This window comes from Lissotriton helveticus, chromosome 6, assembly GCF_964261635.1.
Source record: "Lissotriton helveticus chromosome 6, aLisHel1.1, whole genome shotgun sequence".
Taxonomy (NCBI): Eukaryota; Metazoa; Chordata; class Amphibia; order Caudata; family Salamandridae; genus Lissotriton; species Lissotriton helveticus.
This window is the reverse complement of record NC_136067.1, coordinates 1,382,839,568-1,382,855,746: the sequence shown is the minus strand read 5'-3', so window position 1 is coordinate 1,382,855,746 and position 16,179 is coordinate 1,382,839,568. Positions and strand designations below refer to the sequence as shown.

General features: G+C 46.5%; 1 protein-coding gene across 3 annotated transcripts in view; it reads right to left on the bottom strand.

Annotated features, from left to right (window-relative positions):
* Positions 1-15,203, bottom strand: part of CDK19 (cyclin dependent kinase 19) — a 1,513,666-nt gene extending 1,498,463 nt beyond the window's left edge. For 2 of the 3 annotated variants that reach the window (XM_078649167.1, XM_078649166.1), the window contains exon 1: positions 14,887-15,203. In XM_078649167.1, the coding sequence (XP_078505293.1) occupies positions 14,887-15,014 (128 nt within the window). In that variant the 5' untranslated portion in view covers positions 15,015-15,203. The remainder of the gene's footprint in view (positions 1-14,886) is intronic. The other variant, XM_078649165.1, reaches the window with a different exon arrangement.
* Positions 15,204-16,179: the final 976 nt, after the last annotated feature.

Here is a 16,179-nt window from a genome sequence, read left to right as displayed (position 1 = left end):
ATATACAATGGGCCCCAGGGGGGGACCAAACCATATACTAAGAAAAGGTATAAGAACCATGACTTGACTAGACACGGTGCCTAGAGCACGTAGAATCGCTGGGACTCCAAGGAACCACCCAAGGTAGTGACACAGGAGAACCACGGGGGATGCGTGCAGTATGAGAACACAGGTGCGAGCCCCGTACTATTCTATGGGAATGTCGCGGTTGGAATTTTAGAAGTTAAGGACACTTCGGAGAGGACTTTGAGCAAACGCCTTTAGACTTAGGGGGTTCTAGGGCCAGCACCCATGGGAGTACCAGAGTACTCGAGTTACCTCACCCTGGGAAGCCAGGGAATTAAAATACCCCCCAAAATCAATGGCAAGGGATAATTTGACATTGAGAAGCGTGAAGATGGACTGGTTAAACTTAGGGTCATCATAGTTCGGGCCATAGGAGTTAACAATAAGGAAGTTCTGCTCTTTACTATAACATCTGGATATAACATATCTGCCAGCCATGTCGGTCTCACAGTGTTCTAATTGGAGCCCAGATTTAGGATTCACCCAAGTCAACACACCTCTAGAGTGGGAGGTGAAACACGCAGCATGAAAGTGACCAGCTAACCTACTGCCTTTGATTAATGCACATCCAGGATGAAGGTGTGTCTCAAGTATCAACCTCTATCAGCTTTAAGAATGCGAGTACTTTATGCACCTTTCTATGATCATTTAGGCCTCTGACATTCCATGTTATGAGTCCCAGTCACTTAATATGCCCCATTCAGAGATGCTAACATGTCATTCAGTGAGTATGCGAAGTACAGTCGCCATCTAGTAATACATTGAAGTATACCCTGCTCATCAAGGTCAAACAAAGACATTTGATCTGTAGCAAAAAGAAACAACAAAAAGAACCCTGGTCCCTCCCCTCACCCACGCCTTGCATACCCCAACTATGCAAAGGCGAATATCAACCCTCGCTTTCTTGAAGAAGACGTTAACAAATTAAATATACACCATACATGTACACCAATAAAACCCCAGAAATGCAAAGAGAAACAGCGTGTAACGCATTGGGGCGGATGTTACCCAGCAGAGTCACACTAGCTTACCCACCGGCCTGCCACCAAGCACTGAACATAAAAAGCTTCTGTCTTAACAACCAGCAACAAATAAAAGATACCTAGGGTTCCCAAAGCATTTAATCCTCCAGCGCCAGGGAGTAAAACCGGGCAACCTGCATGTTGGACTTGGGCCTTAGGGCAGGTTCACCCCTAATCTTTTTGCTTTTATTTGTGACCCAGTGTTAGTGATTTTTGGGTCTTGGCGCACTTTTTTCCCTGTGTCCCAGAGTAAAGTGCGTGCGTGTAGTATGGCTGGCCTGCCCTCCCATAGGAATGCATGGAGAATGTGTGTGTCCATGTTAGTTCCTGATGTGTGGGGAGTGCAGGCTCGAGTTTGGTATGTATGAACTCGTGAGAATGAATGCTGCGCAATGGTATGTGCGGCTTGTATGTGTCTAGAAGGGAAGTGCTACTTCTGGACATTGATGTATGTGTGTAGTGAGGGTGCTGGAGCATGATTGGCTGGAGCTGGCTGGCATGCCAGGCTCCAGGAAGTCTGGATGGGTCTGCCCGGTGGTGAGTGTGAGATCAGCATGAGTGATGTGTGGGAGGAGTGCACCTGGGTCCTGGATGGGCTGGGTTTTTCCCCACACAATGCTGGCTCCGCCCCCCTGTGGTTTGTCTAACGACCCAAGCCTCCCCAGTGAATGAAAGGGGTGGTTGGGCCATCCAGGGTACTCCCAAGCCAGCTGCAACTGTTTCCCCCCACCCTGCACCCAGCAGACAAAGGAATTTACAGTATAAGAAGGGGCTGTGTCCCCTTACAATTTGTTCTCCGTTCTACTTTTGGATCCTTGCCAGAGGGGGCTGTTGCTGCTGCTGGGGCCAGGAGGACCGCCACTTGGACTGTCTCCCTGCCTGGAGACCCAGTGTGCTGGCTCTGGCCCTGCCTTGCCCCCCTGCCTGCCTCCAGTCCCTGCTGGAGCTTTGCTTTCATGCCCCTAGCGCTTGGGAGCGCTTAAATTGCCTGCTAGCACTGTGGAGCGCTTTATTTGACTTTCACGGCTGCCCACGCCGCATTTTTGCCGTGTGCTTTGCCCCCCTAAGCGCTGGGTGCGCCTTATTTTGATGATAGCGCTTTGGAGCGCTTTGCCAGGCATAGCGAGTGCCTACCTCGCTTTATATTTTAATTTGAGGCCGGTGCCCACCCGGCATTGCCCCGTTTCTATTTAATTTGAGCGTCTGCCCACGCCGCATTTGCCCGTGAAATCACCGCCGCAGCCCGGAGGAAGCAGCACCCGCCTCCAGCCCAGGCCGCGCTGGGATTGGCCCAGCCGGCCGAGCCTCCCGCCGCGTCCTCGGGGGAGGAGGAGATCGCCGAAAGGCAGGAAGCAGCCTGCGTGCATCGGCCGAGGCTCCCCAAGCGAAGGAGAGCCCCGGACCTCCACGGGAGCCCCGAGGAGAGAGAGCGCCCGCCCAGCGTCTCTGAAGCAGCCGGTGAGTGTGGGTGGGCCTCGTTGGCTGCTCCTGGGCGGACCCCATTGTTTCCTTGAGCCCCGAGAGGCTCCAGGCGTCCCGGGGGTGATAGAGCGGCCCCGGTTGGCAGCGGGCCGCTCCGACGTCCATGCTGAGTCCACGAAGGACTCCCAGCGCCCTACATTTGTGATTAGGAGCCCCGAGGCTCCTGGGGGCCATTTCCTGTGCTTTAGAGCCCCGAGAGGCTCAGTGTCCCATTTTGGTTTTGCGAGCTCAGAGAAGCTCGAGGGGGGCATTTGTTCTTTGAGCCGGAGAGGCTCCAGGCCCCTATCGTTTCCGTGACGAGCCCGAGAGGCTCAGGGGGTGCCAGTTGTGTGAGCCCTGAGAGAGGCTCATCGCCCCCATTTGTTCTAGAGCCCCAGAGAGGCTCCTGGGTGCCAATCATTGTTCTTGAGCCACAAGGCTCCAACGTTGCCCAGCTGTATTTACAACTGTCCAGCACTTAGTGGACAGTTGCTACGTTTAGGCTTTGTGTTCTGGCTGCCTGCGCAGCCTTCCCTGACATTGAGACTCAGGGCATTTAAGCCCCTTGCGAGGCCAGTTGGCCTGAGGGACAATTCTAGTGTTGTGCTACAAGCACCCTGCGCAATTTATGAGTTACTGCTTATGTGATTCCTGCGCAAATGTTCTACCTGCACCTCTGAATGTGTTTTAATGTTTCATGTGCAATTGTTTGTTATTACCTTTGCTAAAAGTGACCTGCTTAGGTGATTCTTTATGTGTTATTCCCCTTTGCTAAAAGTGACCTGCTTATAGGAATGTTTGTTGTTACCTTTGCTAAAAGTGACCTGCTTAGGTAATTGTTTGTTTTATCCCCTTTGCTAAAAGTGACCTGCTTAGAGGATTGTTTATGTTATTACCTTTGCTAAAAGTGACCTGCTTAGGTAATTGTTTGTTTTATCCCCTTTGCTAAAAGTGACCTGTTTAGGTAATGGTTTATGGTTTATTCCCCTTTTGCTAAAAGTGACCTGCTTAGAGGAATGTTGATGTTTTATTGCCTTTGCTAAATGTGACTTGCTTAGGTGATTATTTTAGGTTTCCTTCCCTTTGCTAAATGTGACTTGCTTAGGTGATGGTTTTCCTTCTTTAGGTCCTGATGATAAGGTCCTAGTTCCCTGCGTGATTTCCCTACAGTGTTTAGGGTGGCGTAGGAGGTATTTACCCTTTACCAGTAGTTACTGGTTGTATGCTACATTTACTATTTCTGTGTTACAGTCATTATATGTTTATGTGCTAAGTGTTATACCTACAAGTGCTATTTCTAAAAAAGTGCATACCCCTGACAGTGGTCCAGGTGGCCCTGTCCTGTACATAATCCCTTGTAAATCTTGCCCGTGCCTGTTGGCACATTGTAAAGTGTGTGTGTTATCTAATGTGTTTTTATTATTATAATACAAAGGCTATTTTTGATATAACCTTGTGTGGAGTTTCCTTTGTGGTGGGCCTAGGGTGTTGTCGCTGGGGTGCGCGCGCAAACGCTTTACACATCGCCTCCGAGATTAGCCTTGCTGCTCGCGCCACGTTACCTAGAGGGTGAGCAGGGGTTGCCTTGGTGTGTGACTCCCTTGCCCTGACTTAGAAATGGCGATCCCTGACTGACTTTGGCGTGAGCCTTGGCCGGCCGGGGGTCCCATTTCTAACACTGCACATTTTAGCTCTAAGGAAAAAACAAAGGTGAGAAAACATTCACAAATATATATCACAAGGCTGGAATGTACTTATTAATCAGCTCAAAAGTACAACTACTCCCTCAGCAAAGTGTCTGAGAACTAATACCTCAACAATGCAAGCTAGAACAGAGAACCCAGAGGAACCGGGGCAGACCAGCCTCCCCATCTGCCGCTAAAACAGCATCATTCAAGATACCATTCGCGACCTCAGTTCAGGAGATCTAAGTCTGCCCCCCCAAATGTGCCCTACTAGAGCCACTCCCAAGAACCTTCTGTAGTAATTATAGACCTGAAAAAAATCATAGTTATCCCATCAGTATTAGAGCGCTTAGCGGGGCACCCTGGACAGCGCAACTTGCACAGCAAAGACAAGTCAAACCCATTTAATAGGACTGTAGGCGAAGAAACCCAAACCGTGCAGCCCAACAGAACCCCAGTTGACACAGCAAGAAAACTGAATCCCCACTGAGCATCACATATGCTTGAGAACTAGGGGAGACCTGAATGTGTCGAGCTACAAGATCCACCCCTCAATCATTATCATCAAGGCTGCCATTACCTGCAACGGAGCTGGGGCCACCATTCTGTCCCTTCCCATGCTTGCCAGCTTTGTCCCAGTCTTTAGGAGCTTTCTGAAGGGACTGTAGGTCCGTGAATATCCTGGCTTTTCTGTCAAATAGCACCTTGAGTCGCGCAGGGTACAGCATAGCGTACTAAAGTTTCTGATCGCACAGCTTACGTTTCAGGAGAGTGAATTGTCTCCTGGACTCTTGGACTTTAAAAGTAAAGTCAGGGAAGAGGGAGAGAGAAGACCCCTTGTATTGCAGGCTGCGCAGTTCTCTTGCTCTCCGCAGTGCAGCGTCCCTGTCACGATAATTCAAAGGTTTGGCAATGATGGGCCGCGGTGGGCACCAGGTTGAGGCCTGGGGCCTAATGAATGGTGCGCCCTCTCAACCACGAATATAGGAGAGAAAGTATCAGCACCCAGCATCGTCGAGACCAATTTCTCCACAAAGGTTTCCATATTGCCCGTCGCAGTGCATTCGGGCAGGCCAGTAATGCGGAGATTACTACGGCGCCATCTTGCTTCCAAGTCTTCGGCTCTGTCCGGCAAGGCCACCAAGGCCTTCTCCACTCGCTTCTGGGCGCTGCTGATGTCAGACTGGGTCTCCTCCACCTCCGTGATACGACGTTCCGCCATGTCTAGGCGTTCTGAATGTTTGTCGACCCTCTCCGACATTCTGTCCATTCTGTAGGCCAAGGTGTCGATTTTTGCATCAATAGCAGTCAGCCCCTGTTGCATGGACGCTATAATTTGCTTAATATCGCCAAGAGGATCCTCCGTCAGGTTATCACGCACAGACATCGTGGCTTCCACTGCGTCCTCGCAGCGCCTGGATTTCCTCTGCTCAAAATTTATTTTCGTCTGAGTCTTATCTGGTTTACCCATCTCAGCAACGTAGGCGCGCAGGACTCCACGACTCTTGTGCAACAAGCACTGGCAACCAGCTCACTCTCACCAAGGGCGCCAGGCCAGGGACGCAGTTCACCATCGCAGGCAGCAACAGTAGTGGTTTGCGTGGTAAGGGGGTTACCTCCAGTTACCTCCGTAGATCGAATATGGACACCCTTCCTTCCCTCTGAAGCAGGAAAGGGCCCTGAGCAGATCAGGCGCCGCAAAGCGGGCCGCCTTCAAGGCAAAGCAGCAAGTCAGCGCCAACAAAACAGTTCTCCCGGTGCAGGGGTGCCTGGGCAGGAACACAAGGCCAGAGCTGGACGTCGCCGAAGGCAGAGGCCAAGCAGCGCGATCCATCCCCCAGAGCAGCCCATGCTCTAGCAGGTCGCAGGACTAACTCTGCACGCTGAGTCACCAACGCGTCTCTCGCAGCAATCCCCAATCCACCAGGTCTTAAGCAGGAGGTCCGCCAAGAAGGGCCCCCGTGCACCACAGCCTCCGCACTCCAGCAAGCGGTAGGACAGCACAGCGTACGTCTTCACGCATGCCAGCCATGTAGGCAGGCTGCACGCCGGTGCTAATATTTCGGGCCAGAACTCCGATGCGTCAGGGCGAATCGTCTTGCGGGCACAGCGGTGGGATCAGCAGTTGAAGGGCTTCAGATACCTGGCATCTCTGACCAGGAGCAACATGAGAGAAGGGGCAAATTCCTGCCGGATAGGATTGATGGCTGGCGGAGCACGATCACGGAGCGGCCATCTTCAAGCCAGGAAAGCTACGCCCCCCAAATTCATATTACTTCACAGAACATTTTGGATTCCACAAAAACTCTCTAAAATGTCTTTGCAAGATAGCCAATCATGTTGGAATTGCAATTCAGAAATAAGTAGTCTATCGCAGATAATGTCTGATTATTCACTACTAAGAAAATACTGAAGTGAGATTTTTAAATACATCAAAAAGGTTCTCAATATCCAACCAAGCTAAGAATCCCTTTATATAATCACAAGCCATTTTCACCCCACTCTAAAATATGATGCTGACAAATACTTACTAGATCTTATGGTTTCCTTAGAATGAAAGATTATCTCGAACAACTGGAAGAATGCAACTAAAGCATCATTTAGTATGTAGTATGGATGGCTTGCTTAGAGGTGCAGACAATATAGCTTTACAATACTCCCTTTGAGAGTCATCAAACAGACCTATCTGGAACAAAGTAGACTTATTTGTGAACAAGAAACCCCCTTATACCAATTAATCCTAGATTTTTTTCAGACATTCGCTCACTCTTATCATCCTTTCCCCGGTGCTTCTTAACATCATGTTACAAAGATATACCAAATGCAGTATATTGTGATATACATAGATACTTAATGCTCTTACCAGGAGTCAAAAAAATTACTTATTTTCACATGCTGTTGTAACACTAGCTAGTTTACTCAGGTATTATCTGCTTCAAGCGCTGTCCATATATAACTTGTTCATTTGTTATCAACTCAATTGTAGAGTATGCTATTTTTATACATGTTAGAAATGCGGTTCTCTCGTGGGTACCTTTGTCCAAGTAGGGACCCTTGCTTCTAGTCAGGATAAGGGAGTTACACCCTTAGACAACCCCTGCTCATCCCCTTGGTAGCTTGGCACAAGCAGACTAGCTTATTTCAGAGGCAGTGTGTAAAGCATGTGTGCACACATACAGTAACACAGTGGAAACACTACAAATGAAAGCCAAACCAGTTTAGAAAAATGAGTCATCTTTAGCTAAGCCAAAGAAGACCAAAACAACAAAAATCCAACATACAGTTACCAAGATGTGACTTTTAAAAGGTAAAAACAGTTCTGTCCATAGCAAACTATAGATGCAACACTTTCAACGCACAGTACCTAGGGTGCGTCAAAATCATAAGCAAAAACAGCCGCAGGGAAGGTGATGCATCAGTTCCTTACATTCAGGGAAGGTGATGCATTGGTTCCTCGCTCCAGGGGAGGTGATGTGTCGGTTCCTTACTGCCACGCAACGGAGGTGATGAGTCGGTTCCTTACTGAAGAGGAGGTGATGTGCTGGTTTCTTCATGTCGCCCCAGCGTTGCTGTAGACATGGCGCCCGGGTGCGATGGATGGGGATTAGGGAGGCATCGGCTCTCGATGCGGCAACGGCATTGCGCCGATCTCTCCAGCTGCAGTCCCCCGATGCATCGATTCTTGCAGTCGCACAGCAGGGCCTGCGTTGGAATCAGTGCAGTGATCTCGGAATTCGGAGATTGGGGCACGATAATTGCAGTGCATCAATTTTACCATCTGCAGGCAGGTGCTGCGTCAGTTTCTTCAGCAGCACAGTGGCGATGCATTGAAATTCTTCCCACACGGCGGTGTTGCATTGGAAATGGGTGCGGATGCATCACGCTTCTTTAGTTGCTTCTCCTTCCTCAGCTCCCAGCAGCAGGGACAACCTCCAGAGGCCCAACACAGAAACAGGCAACTCTTGGCAGGTCAGAACTCCCAGCAAGGGAGTTCAGTGGAGCTGGTGGTGAAGTCGTTGTGTCCCTAAGAACAGGAATCAAGCTATACTTCAAGCCCTTGGAGATCTTCTACAAGCAGGATACACAGCACACAGAAAAGTCTTTGTCCTCTCGTTGGCAGAAACAGCCACTGCAGGCCCACCCCAGATAGCACACAGCAAAGGGGTAGTACTTCTCCTTTAGCTTTCCCAGCTCTTCTCCTTGGCAGAGGGTCCTCTTGAGTCCAGAAGTATTCTAAAATTATGGGGTCTCTTTATTCTCTTGAGCAGAGAGGCTCTGTGCTCAGTCAAAACCAGTTCTGTCCTCTCTGGTCCAGTTTCCAGACAGGAGGGAGAGACAGAATTGTGTAAGGCAGGCCAGGCCCATTCAGGTGCAAGGAAATCTCCTCCCACTACTCTAAACGCAGCCCAGCCCTGACACATCCAGAAAAAGCAGGACACACCTCAACCACCCCCCCCCACCCCCATTCTCCTTTTCGGTTAGATAACGGTACCGGAGTAAGCAGATGCCGTGAGCCACAAAGCTACGGATACGCGCTCGGGGAATTTAACAAACCCCTGAGGCCAAGTGTACCACTTAATCATAAAAGGGGTTGCTGTGAACAGTATTGATCGAACAGCAGAGAACCCCAGATTGGGAAACAGTGGAGATCCATAGAGACCATTGAACTAGTGGTGAACCACCCAAAAGAATCTATATTAAAACATCCATCTACTGAGTGCTATTGCACCGGTACATAAAGAATCAAATGTTTGTATCATTTTAATGATGGAAAGGAGTGAATTAAATCTTTTGTCCTGAAGAAGGTGGCTTAATCAAGGCTACGCCACCGAAACGCGTTGACGCCAAAAATGTTGTTAAATTTGTTAAAAGACAGCAACAAAACGAGGACAGGATAGTAGCAACCCTGCACAGTGCTGTCTATTATCGCAAATTAACAGATACAAGACATATATAACTGTCTATAGATTTCTTTTCCAAAAAGTGGGTAGTAAAATGAATTTGTATAACTGTGATGCATAGGATTTTGATATGTTATGTTAGTCTTTTTTTAAACTGATGATTTCACAATTTTTTATGCATTACTGTAGTACTGGTAATTAAAAATATCGATTTATTAAATATTTGTGTCAGTGCTTTAGCATCCTGACTGTAATATTTATGGGACCCAGTGTATGAGTGGAAGTTTGTGGTGGATAAGAGCGTGGATGATGTGATAAGCATTTTCAAAGGGAACACTTTTCTTAACTTTCTGATTATTGGTGCTCTGTCCCTTTGCAACATATGAGCCCCTCTCCTTGTTTTTCAAGACTCTCCACAATTGACTCATTTAATGTGTTCATAAGTCCCTAGTAAAGTGCACTACATGTGCCAAAGGCCTATAAATGAAATACTACTAATGGGCCTTCAGCACTGATTGTGCCACTCATCTCAGTAGCCACTTTAAACATGCCTCAGGCCTGCCAGCGCAGAACCTGAGTCTGCAGTTTTAAACTGCCTTTTAGACCTGGCAAGTTAACCCTCTTGCACGCTCCAAACCTTCTTTTTTCAGTACATATATGACACCACTAAGGTAGGCCCTGAACAGCCCTAAGGGCAGGGTGCAGTGTATTTAAAAAGGTGGACATGTACTTTTAAGTTTTACATGTCCGGGTAGCGAGCCACTCTTAAATTTGTTTTTCACTATTGCAAGGCCTATATCTGCCATAGGTTAACATTTGGATTACCTTATTATATCTTATAAGTGTAATTTCTAATTGGTAAGAGATGGGACCCCAATGTTTGGTGTCTCTGGAATCACAATTTAAAATCCTAACTAATGGTGAAGTTAGATTTTAAATTGTAATCCTGTAAATGCGCCTTTTAGGAAGTTGGCATTTTCTTACTTTAGCCATTTGGTGCCTTCTGCCTGTCTCTGAAAATATGTCAAGGGTGAATGACAGCTGGGCTTTGTGCATTCCCTCTAGACAGCAACACACTCAGAGAGTTGGGTGTGACTGAATGCCAATCCACATCCTGGGCAGGATGGGAGGGAGGAGCCGACGCTTACTCCTGAAAGTGCTGGGTCCATTCCCCACACAAAGGGCGGCATATCCCCCTGTAGTGAGTCTGGAGCAAGGGCAGGAAGGGCAGCAACTCTTTGCACATCAAAGGCCTTACTTTGACGTCTCCCCCACTTCAAGGGCACAGTATAAGTACTGGACCCTTGACACCACCCACTTAGTACACTTCTGGACCTGTGAATACTCTGCCACGAAGAAGGACTGCTGTGCTGCTGAGAGGACTGTCACTCTCCTGGACTCTTGCCCTGCTGTGCTGACCTGTTGCCCTCTTGCCTGTGAGTGAGAAAGACTGGACCTGCATCTCTCCACCACTTGAACCCAGAGTTGCTCCAAGGGCTTGTTTACTTTCCTCCTGTTGCAAGTCTCAGGGACATCTAAAACTTCACTCCAATCATCAACAGCACCTGGACTCTACCATTTGAGAGTATTGCCTGGCCAAGGTGTGTTAATCCAGTCCTGAGCCCTTGGAAGTGGGTTTAAAATGCTGCAACTGCAAAAAAACCTACATCGATGTTGTTGCATGGCTCGGAACCAGTGCATCTCTTTCGATGCAGACGCATCACCGCTACTGCCAGGATTGAGGACATCACATCGCCGGCTGCGAGGCTGGACGATGATGCATCCCCTACATCAGAGGGGTTCGACAACATCAAATTTCCGAGGCTCAGAACTGAGGCACTGCCTACATCTCCAGGATCGACTCATCGCCTCCCTTGCTCCTCACATCTTGACATCAAAGAAACCCCGAATCATGGTACTGTTTCAGTGGGCCAAGGCTGGTCCCTGTATCCGACCCGCGCTCTATTGCGGTCAGCATGAACTTTTGGATTTGTCCCGGTCAAGAGCAATCAGATAGCCCCAGTTGGCACAGTAAGCTTTCGAGCACTATATTTCAAGATATTCTTTAAAAAATTCTATGTATTGAATTTTGTCACTTTGGTCAATAAATTAAACTTTATTTTTCTAACCAGGTGTCGTATATTTTTGTGTGGTGTTTTCACTGTTTTAAGTGTTGCACAAATACTTTGTGCATCATCTCTTAAGTTAAACCTGAATGCTCTGTGTAAAGCTGCCAGAGGGTGAGCACAGGTTAATTTAGGGCGTGTAACTGACTTACTCTGACTAGGATTGTGGCTCCTACTTGGACAGGGCACATGCCTCTGCCAACCAGAAAGCCAATATAGACTATGTTTCCAGCATCTTTAGGAATCTGTGGCCTGATTTCCTGAAGAAGGCGCTGTCCTAGCGCCGAAACGCGCCTCAGATCTAATTTCAGTCTTGCCACAATACTATTGATTGGATCATATAAAGATACCACCTTATTTTAAACAGTGATTCAAATGTATTGCACATTGTTTGTTGAAAATTATCTGTCTTAATTTGATTGTGTTTTTATCTTTGTCATTTTTAATAAAATAGATCTGTTTTTAAATATAACTCCTACTTGTTTGACAATGTATTTCTATAACCATTTAAATGATAAAACTAAATCATTGATATTTAACAACTTGGACTGTGTAGGAAGATATCTACATAGTAGCAATCACATATGCTCATCTAATGCCTTGGTGAAGAGAAAAGTAGTTGGACATGTGGGCCTTTATATGATGCCTGTCTGTTTTAGGTCTGGTGTTAGCCAAGACCTTTTGTTTTTTAAATATGTGTACAATATACTTATTTAAAGGGGCTTGAAACAAACTTTCTTCATCAGTGTCTGTTGGTATGTTAATCACATTTTACTTTCACCCACTCCAGCATACAGCAGGGGGTCAGCCCACTTCAACCACTGGATAACTTTACTCTGAGTGATTGCATTTTGCTCTTTCACATGGAGCACATCTGCACACAAGCTAGGTCCCTTCTGTATTTTCTTCCTTCTTTCTTTTATTCTTCTTTCTTTCTTTCCTTCTTCCTTTCTTTCTTTCCTTTGTTCTTGCAATCTTTCTTTCTTTGTTATTCTTTCATTCATTCCTTCTTTACTTTCTTTCATTCCTTCTATAATTATGTTTGCTTTTCTCTTTCAATCTTTCATTCCTTCTTTCCTTTTGTTTTGCTTTCCTTTTTCTTTTAATCTTCCATTCCTCTTTTCCTTCTTTCTTTTTTCTTTCATTCCTTCTTTCATTCATTCCTTCTTTCTTTCCTCTTTTTAGCTTACCTTTTTTCTTTGTCTCTTTCTTTCTTGCTTTCATTCCTTCTTTCATTTTTCTTATTTTCATTCCTTCTTCCCTGCTTTTATTCCTTCTTCTTTGCTTAAAGACCTTATTTACGACTTTCATTTCTTCTTTCTTGCTTTCCTTCTTTTTCATTCCTCCATTATGTCCTTCATTCTCTCTTTCCTTCCTTCTCCTTTCTTTCTCTCCTTTACTTTGTCTCTTTCTTTTTTATTTCCTAATGTCATTCCTCTTTCTTCCATTCCTTCTTTCTTGCTTTCTGTCTTTCTACCCTTTTCTTTCTTTCTTTCCTTCCTTTATTTCTTTTGTTTCTTTTTTTGCTTCTTTCTTGCCTTCCTTCCTTCTTTCCTTTCTTCTTTATTTCTTGCCTTCTTTCTATCAGCCTTTTCCTTTCTTTCCTTCTTACTCAAAGGCAAGAGGCTGGCAGCCAATGGCACAACGATTGGCATTTTTGGGTCTGTATTTTTCAAGACCACCTGCTTTTACTAAAACTATGTGTGTGACATAGTTACTTTTAGGGGTTGTAACTTGTTAGCCACACTTCATCCATTATCTGCAACTGCATCATTCACATTTTTCTCCAACTCACTCGATCATGCATCAAGAGGAAACGTGTCACCCCACTTTAGTCATTGGCTGACTTCACTATGGGTTACTGCATGCTGACCGCTCACAAGGAGTACATCCACACACAGAATGTAACCTGGGAGTACTATGGTGATGTCTGCTTTTTTGACACCCAAAAACATTTGCCTTTAGTCTTTTTTTTTTAGGTTGACAAAAAGCCTGACAGTTTCCAAAACAATGAAGTTTTGCAAAAGTCATGGAAAAAAAGTATTGACAAAAGGCTGGAGGACAATGCCAGACCTAATGGCTTTTCCAATGCTTGTTTTCAGTGTATCTAGCTTTTATTTGCTCGTGTGTCGGCTTCTGGCACGGAGAAACAGTCAACATCGTCAACATCTGTGAGGGGGGGTAAACAAAGGGAACATAGCACGGGCCACATCAGGTCCTCCTCTAGAGGTGCCAGGGCGACTAACAGGATACCATCCTAAGCAACTGACTGACACAATTTCGCCGCAGTTACTTAACGCAAATTCTCAGATAAAAGAAATATTGAAAGAATAACGTGAAAAACTCAATAGCCCCATGATGTTCTTTTTGCTATAAGACCAGTGCTTTAAATGGGCCGGTACTGTCCGGCACGTAGTACACGCACTTTTCTATTTTGAGAGGGAGAGTACAGGCACTTCTCAAGAGAAACGTAATACTTGTAATCAAAGAGTACCGGCACTTTTCAGAAACAGGCAGGTATCTGGTACAGAGTACCTGCACTTCTTTCTATTTTTCCACTTCAAGCACTGTATAAGGCTGAGTCTGCACCATTATATCACGGCTGAACATTGACAGGGAGTAATCGCTCTTCTCGCCCTAACATCTATAATGGAAATAAATGTATAATTCACACTTTGGGGGAGCTAGGGGGGGACATGTGCAGTCCTGTATAGAGTATGTCGATATGGCTGCGAGCTCTCTGCCTCTCAGAAACAGCAGCTACTGAAAGGGGCGGAGAAAAGGAGGGCACTTGGCATATTATGCTGCGTTCGCGAGGAGGAGGGGTAGGGAGGGATTCCCCATGTAGGCGCGGCCTCACTCATCTCAATGTAAACAGAGCAGCACAGCTCCAGCCTTTGGCAACAACCTAGAAACGAGGGCCTGAGCTAAAGCCAGTATACACTTTTAACCTCAGAAGCGTTGAGGCAAGATATTCCGCGAGAGCAGTAATAAAACGCAGTGCCCGCCAACAAGCGCTCCTTGGGAAGAAGGGGCAAGCTACATAAGAACTCCCACCTGGGAAAAGCGGCCTGGGTGGGCATGCAGCAACGACAGTGGCGAGTAAACGCTAGTAATGGATATTTCTGTTAAGAAGGAGCTTTGCACAACATTATCGGCGCTGGAGTTAAGAGAGATCTTGTATGTGTATTTAGCTGATGCGCTGTCTTTATTGGATGAACTTGAAAAACATCCAAGTTTCAAGAAATAAAGAATTTAGCAGCGGTCATAAGCAAGCCAGTTTCGAACGCTTTTGTATGCCCATCTTTTTTGTAAAAGCAATGTTTTATAAAGTTCATCGAGAGTAGAACTTTCATAAAATAAATAAAATATAATTTCTAAATCATTCCAGCTAAGGTAATGTAAATATACAGACACAAACGCAGATGTACAGCAGTATAATATTTGAGACAATGGAGCTAACAGTTTTCTGGTGCCGTTTATCCAAAGTATTGCAAAAATAAACGAAAACGGACTGACAAAGTGCAGAAGAATCCCTTTAATAGATGTTTTCCCTCCTCACGCATCCGCCATCGAAGAACAGGTGCGTGCCCTCCGCCTCCTCCCTTGCTGCCCCTTCTCTTACCCATCTTTGCGCTTGGCTTTGAACACGTGTCCGTATGTTCCTCGCCCCACTTTGCAGCCTTCATATTCAAACTGATCCTCCACCCGCTCCCGCTCCGCCGCCAGCTTCGACTTAAAATCGTGGTCCATGCCTTCCGCGCCGCGTCTATTTTTTTTTTTTATGCAATTAGTCCATTGGAACAGGTTGGGATCTGCAAGGGGAGTGTCTTTCCCCACTGACAGGGTCGGCGCGAGGCTGGAAGTTGCTATCAGCAGTGCGGGGACCTCTCAGCCCCCATCATTTCCTTGTTTTGGTTTTCCTTTCGGTCCACTCGCCAGCTGCCTCGGTAAATCACAGCCTTCCGCAAGGGCATCTGGGTCTTGGAGTCCCGAGCTCGGCTGATCTCCAGGAGCCGCCGCTGGACGTTCAAGGTCCTGAACTACAAGACTCGGCGTGCAGCGGGACCGCCGAGGAGTTTCTTGAAGTGCTGAGTACTGTTGTGATGCTGAGGCTAACGCCTCCTTTCCGTTCTGGACCAATGTTTTTTTGAAAATGGGTCGCAGGCGGGATTTGTGGATGCGGGGAGCTTTCAGGACAGATAGCAACTAATGTAATAAGTATTTGCAATGCAATCAGTCTCGCATTTGTGAAAGTTAGAGCTTTTGGCGTTGTAAATTACAATGTTTTTCACTTGTTTTTTTGTAGGCTGTGGAGTGGATGTATTTTATTTGTAGTGGAATTAAGTGGTTTAATGTGGAATTGTGTAGGTGGAAAGGGTGGATAGATAGATAGAAAGGAAGATTGAAAGGGACAGGTAATTTGCATGAAGTGGTGACCGAGTAGCAGAAACAGTGTGTGAGAAAGAAGGGGAGAGAAGGATATAGACGCATAAAGAGGCTGCACTTGTGTACACAGAAAACACATAAAGTAGAGGAGAGTGTGTGTTTGAGGTTCGCAGTTTTGGAAAAGATTTGTTAAAGAAACTGCTGAAATTACTGAAGTGAACCAATATGGGAAATGCTGGATCAGTGTGTGAGAGAGCGAGAGAGTGATGTGAGAGAGAGTATGAAAGAGAGAGGGAATAGTGTGAGGGGCACCTACAGGAGGAGGTGAGAAGTGGACCTGTACCCAGTATGAGGATGTACAGGAAGGTAGCATATGTGAGAAGGCAGTTTAGAGAGAAGACGGAAGTGTGAGGGGGCAGTAGAATTGTGAGATGAGAAAGGGTAGTGTATAATTATTTGGGGCCATATGTAGGTAGCTGAATACTGGTCGGTAACGTCCGAAATTCGGTAAATTTGCCGTTACCGACCG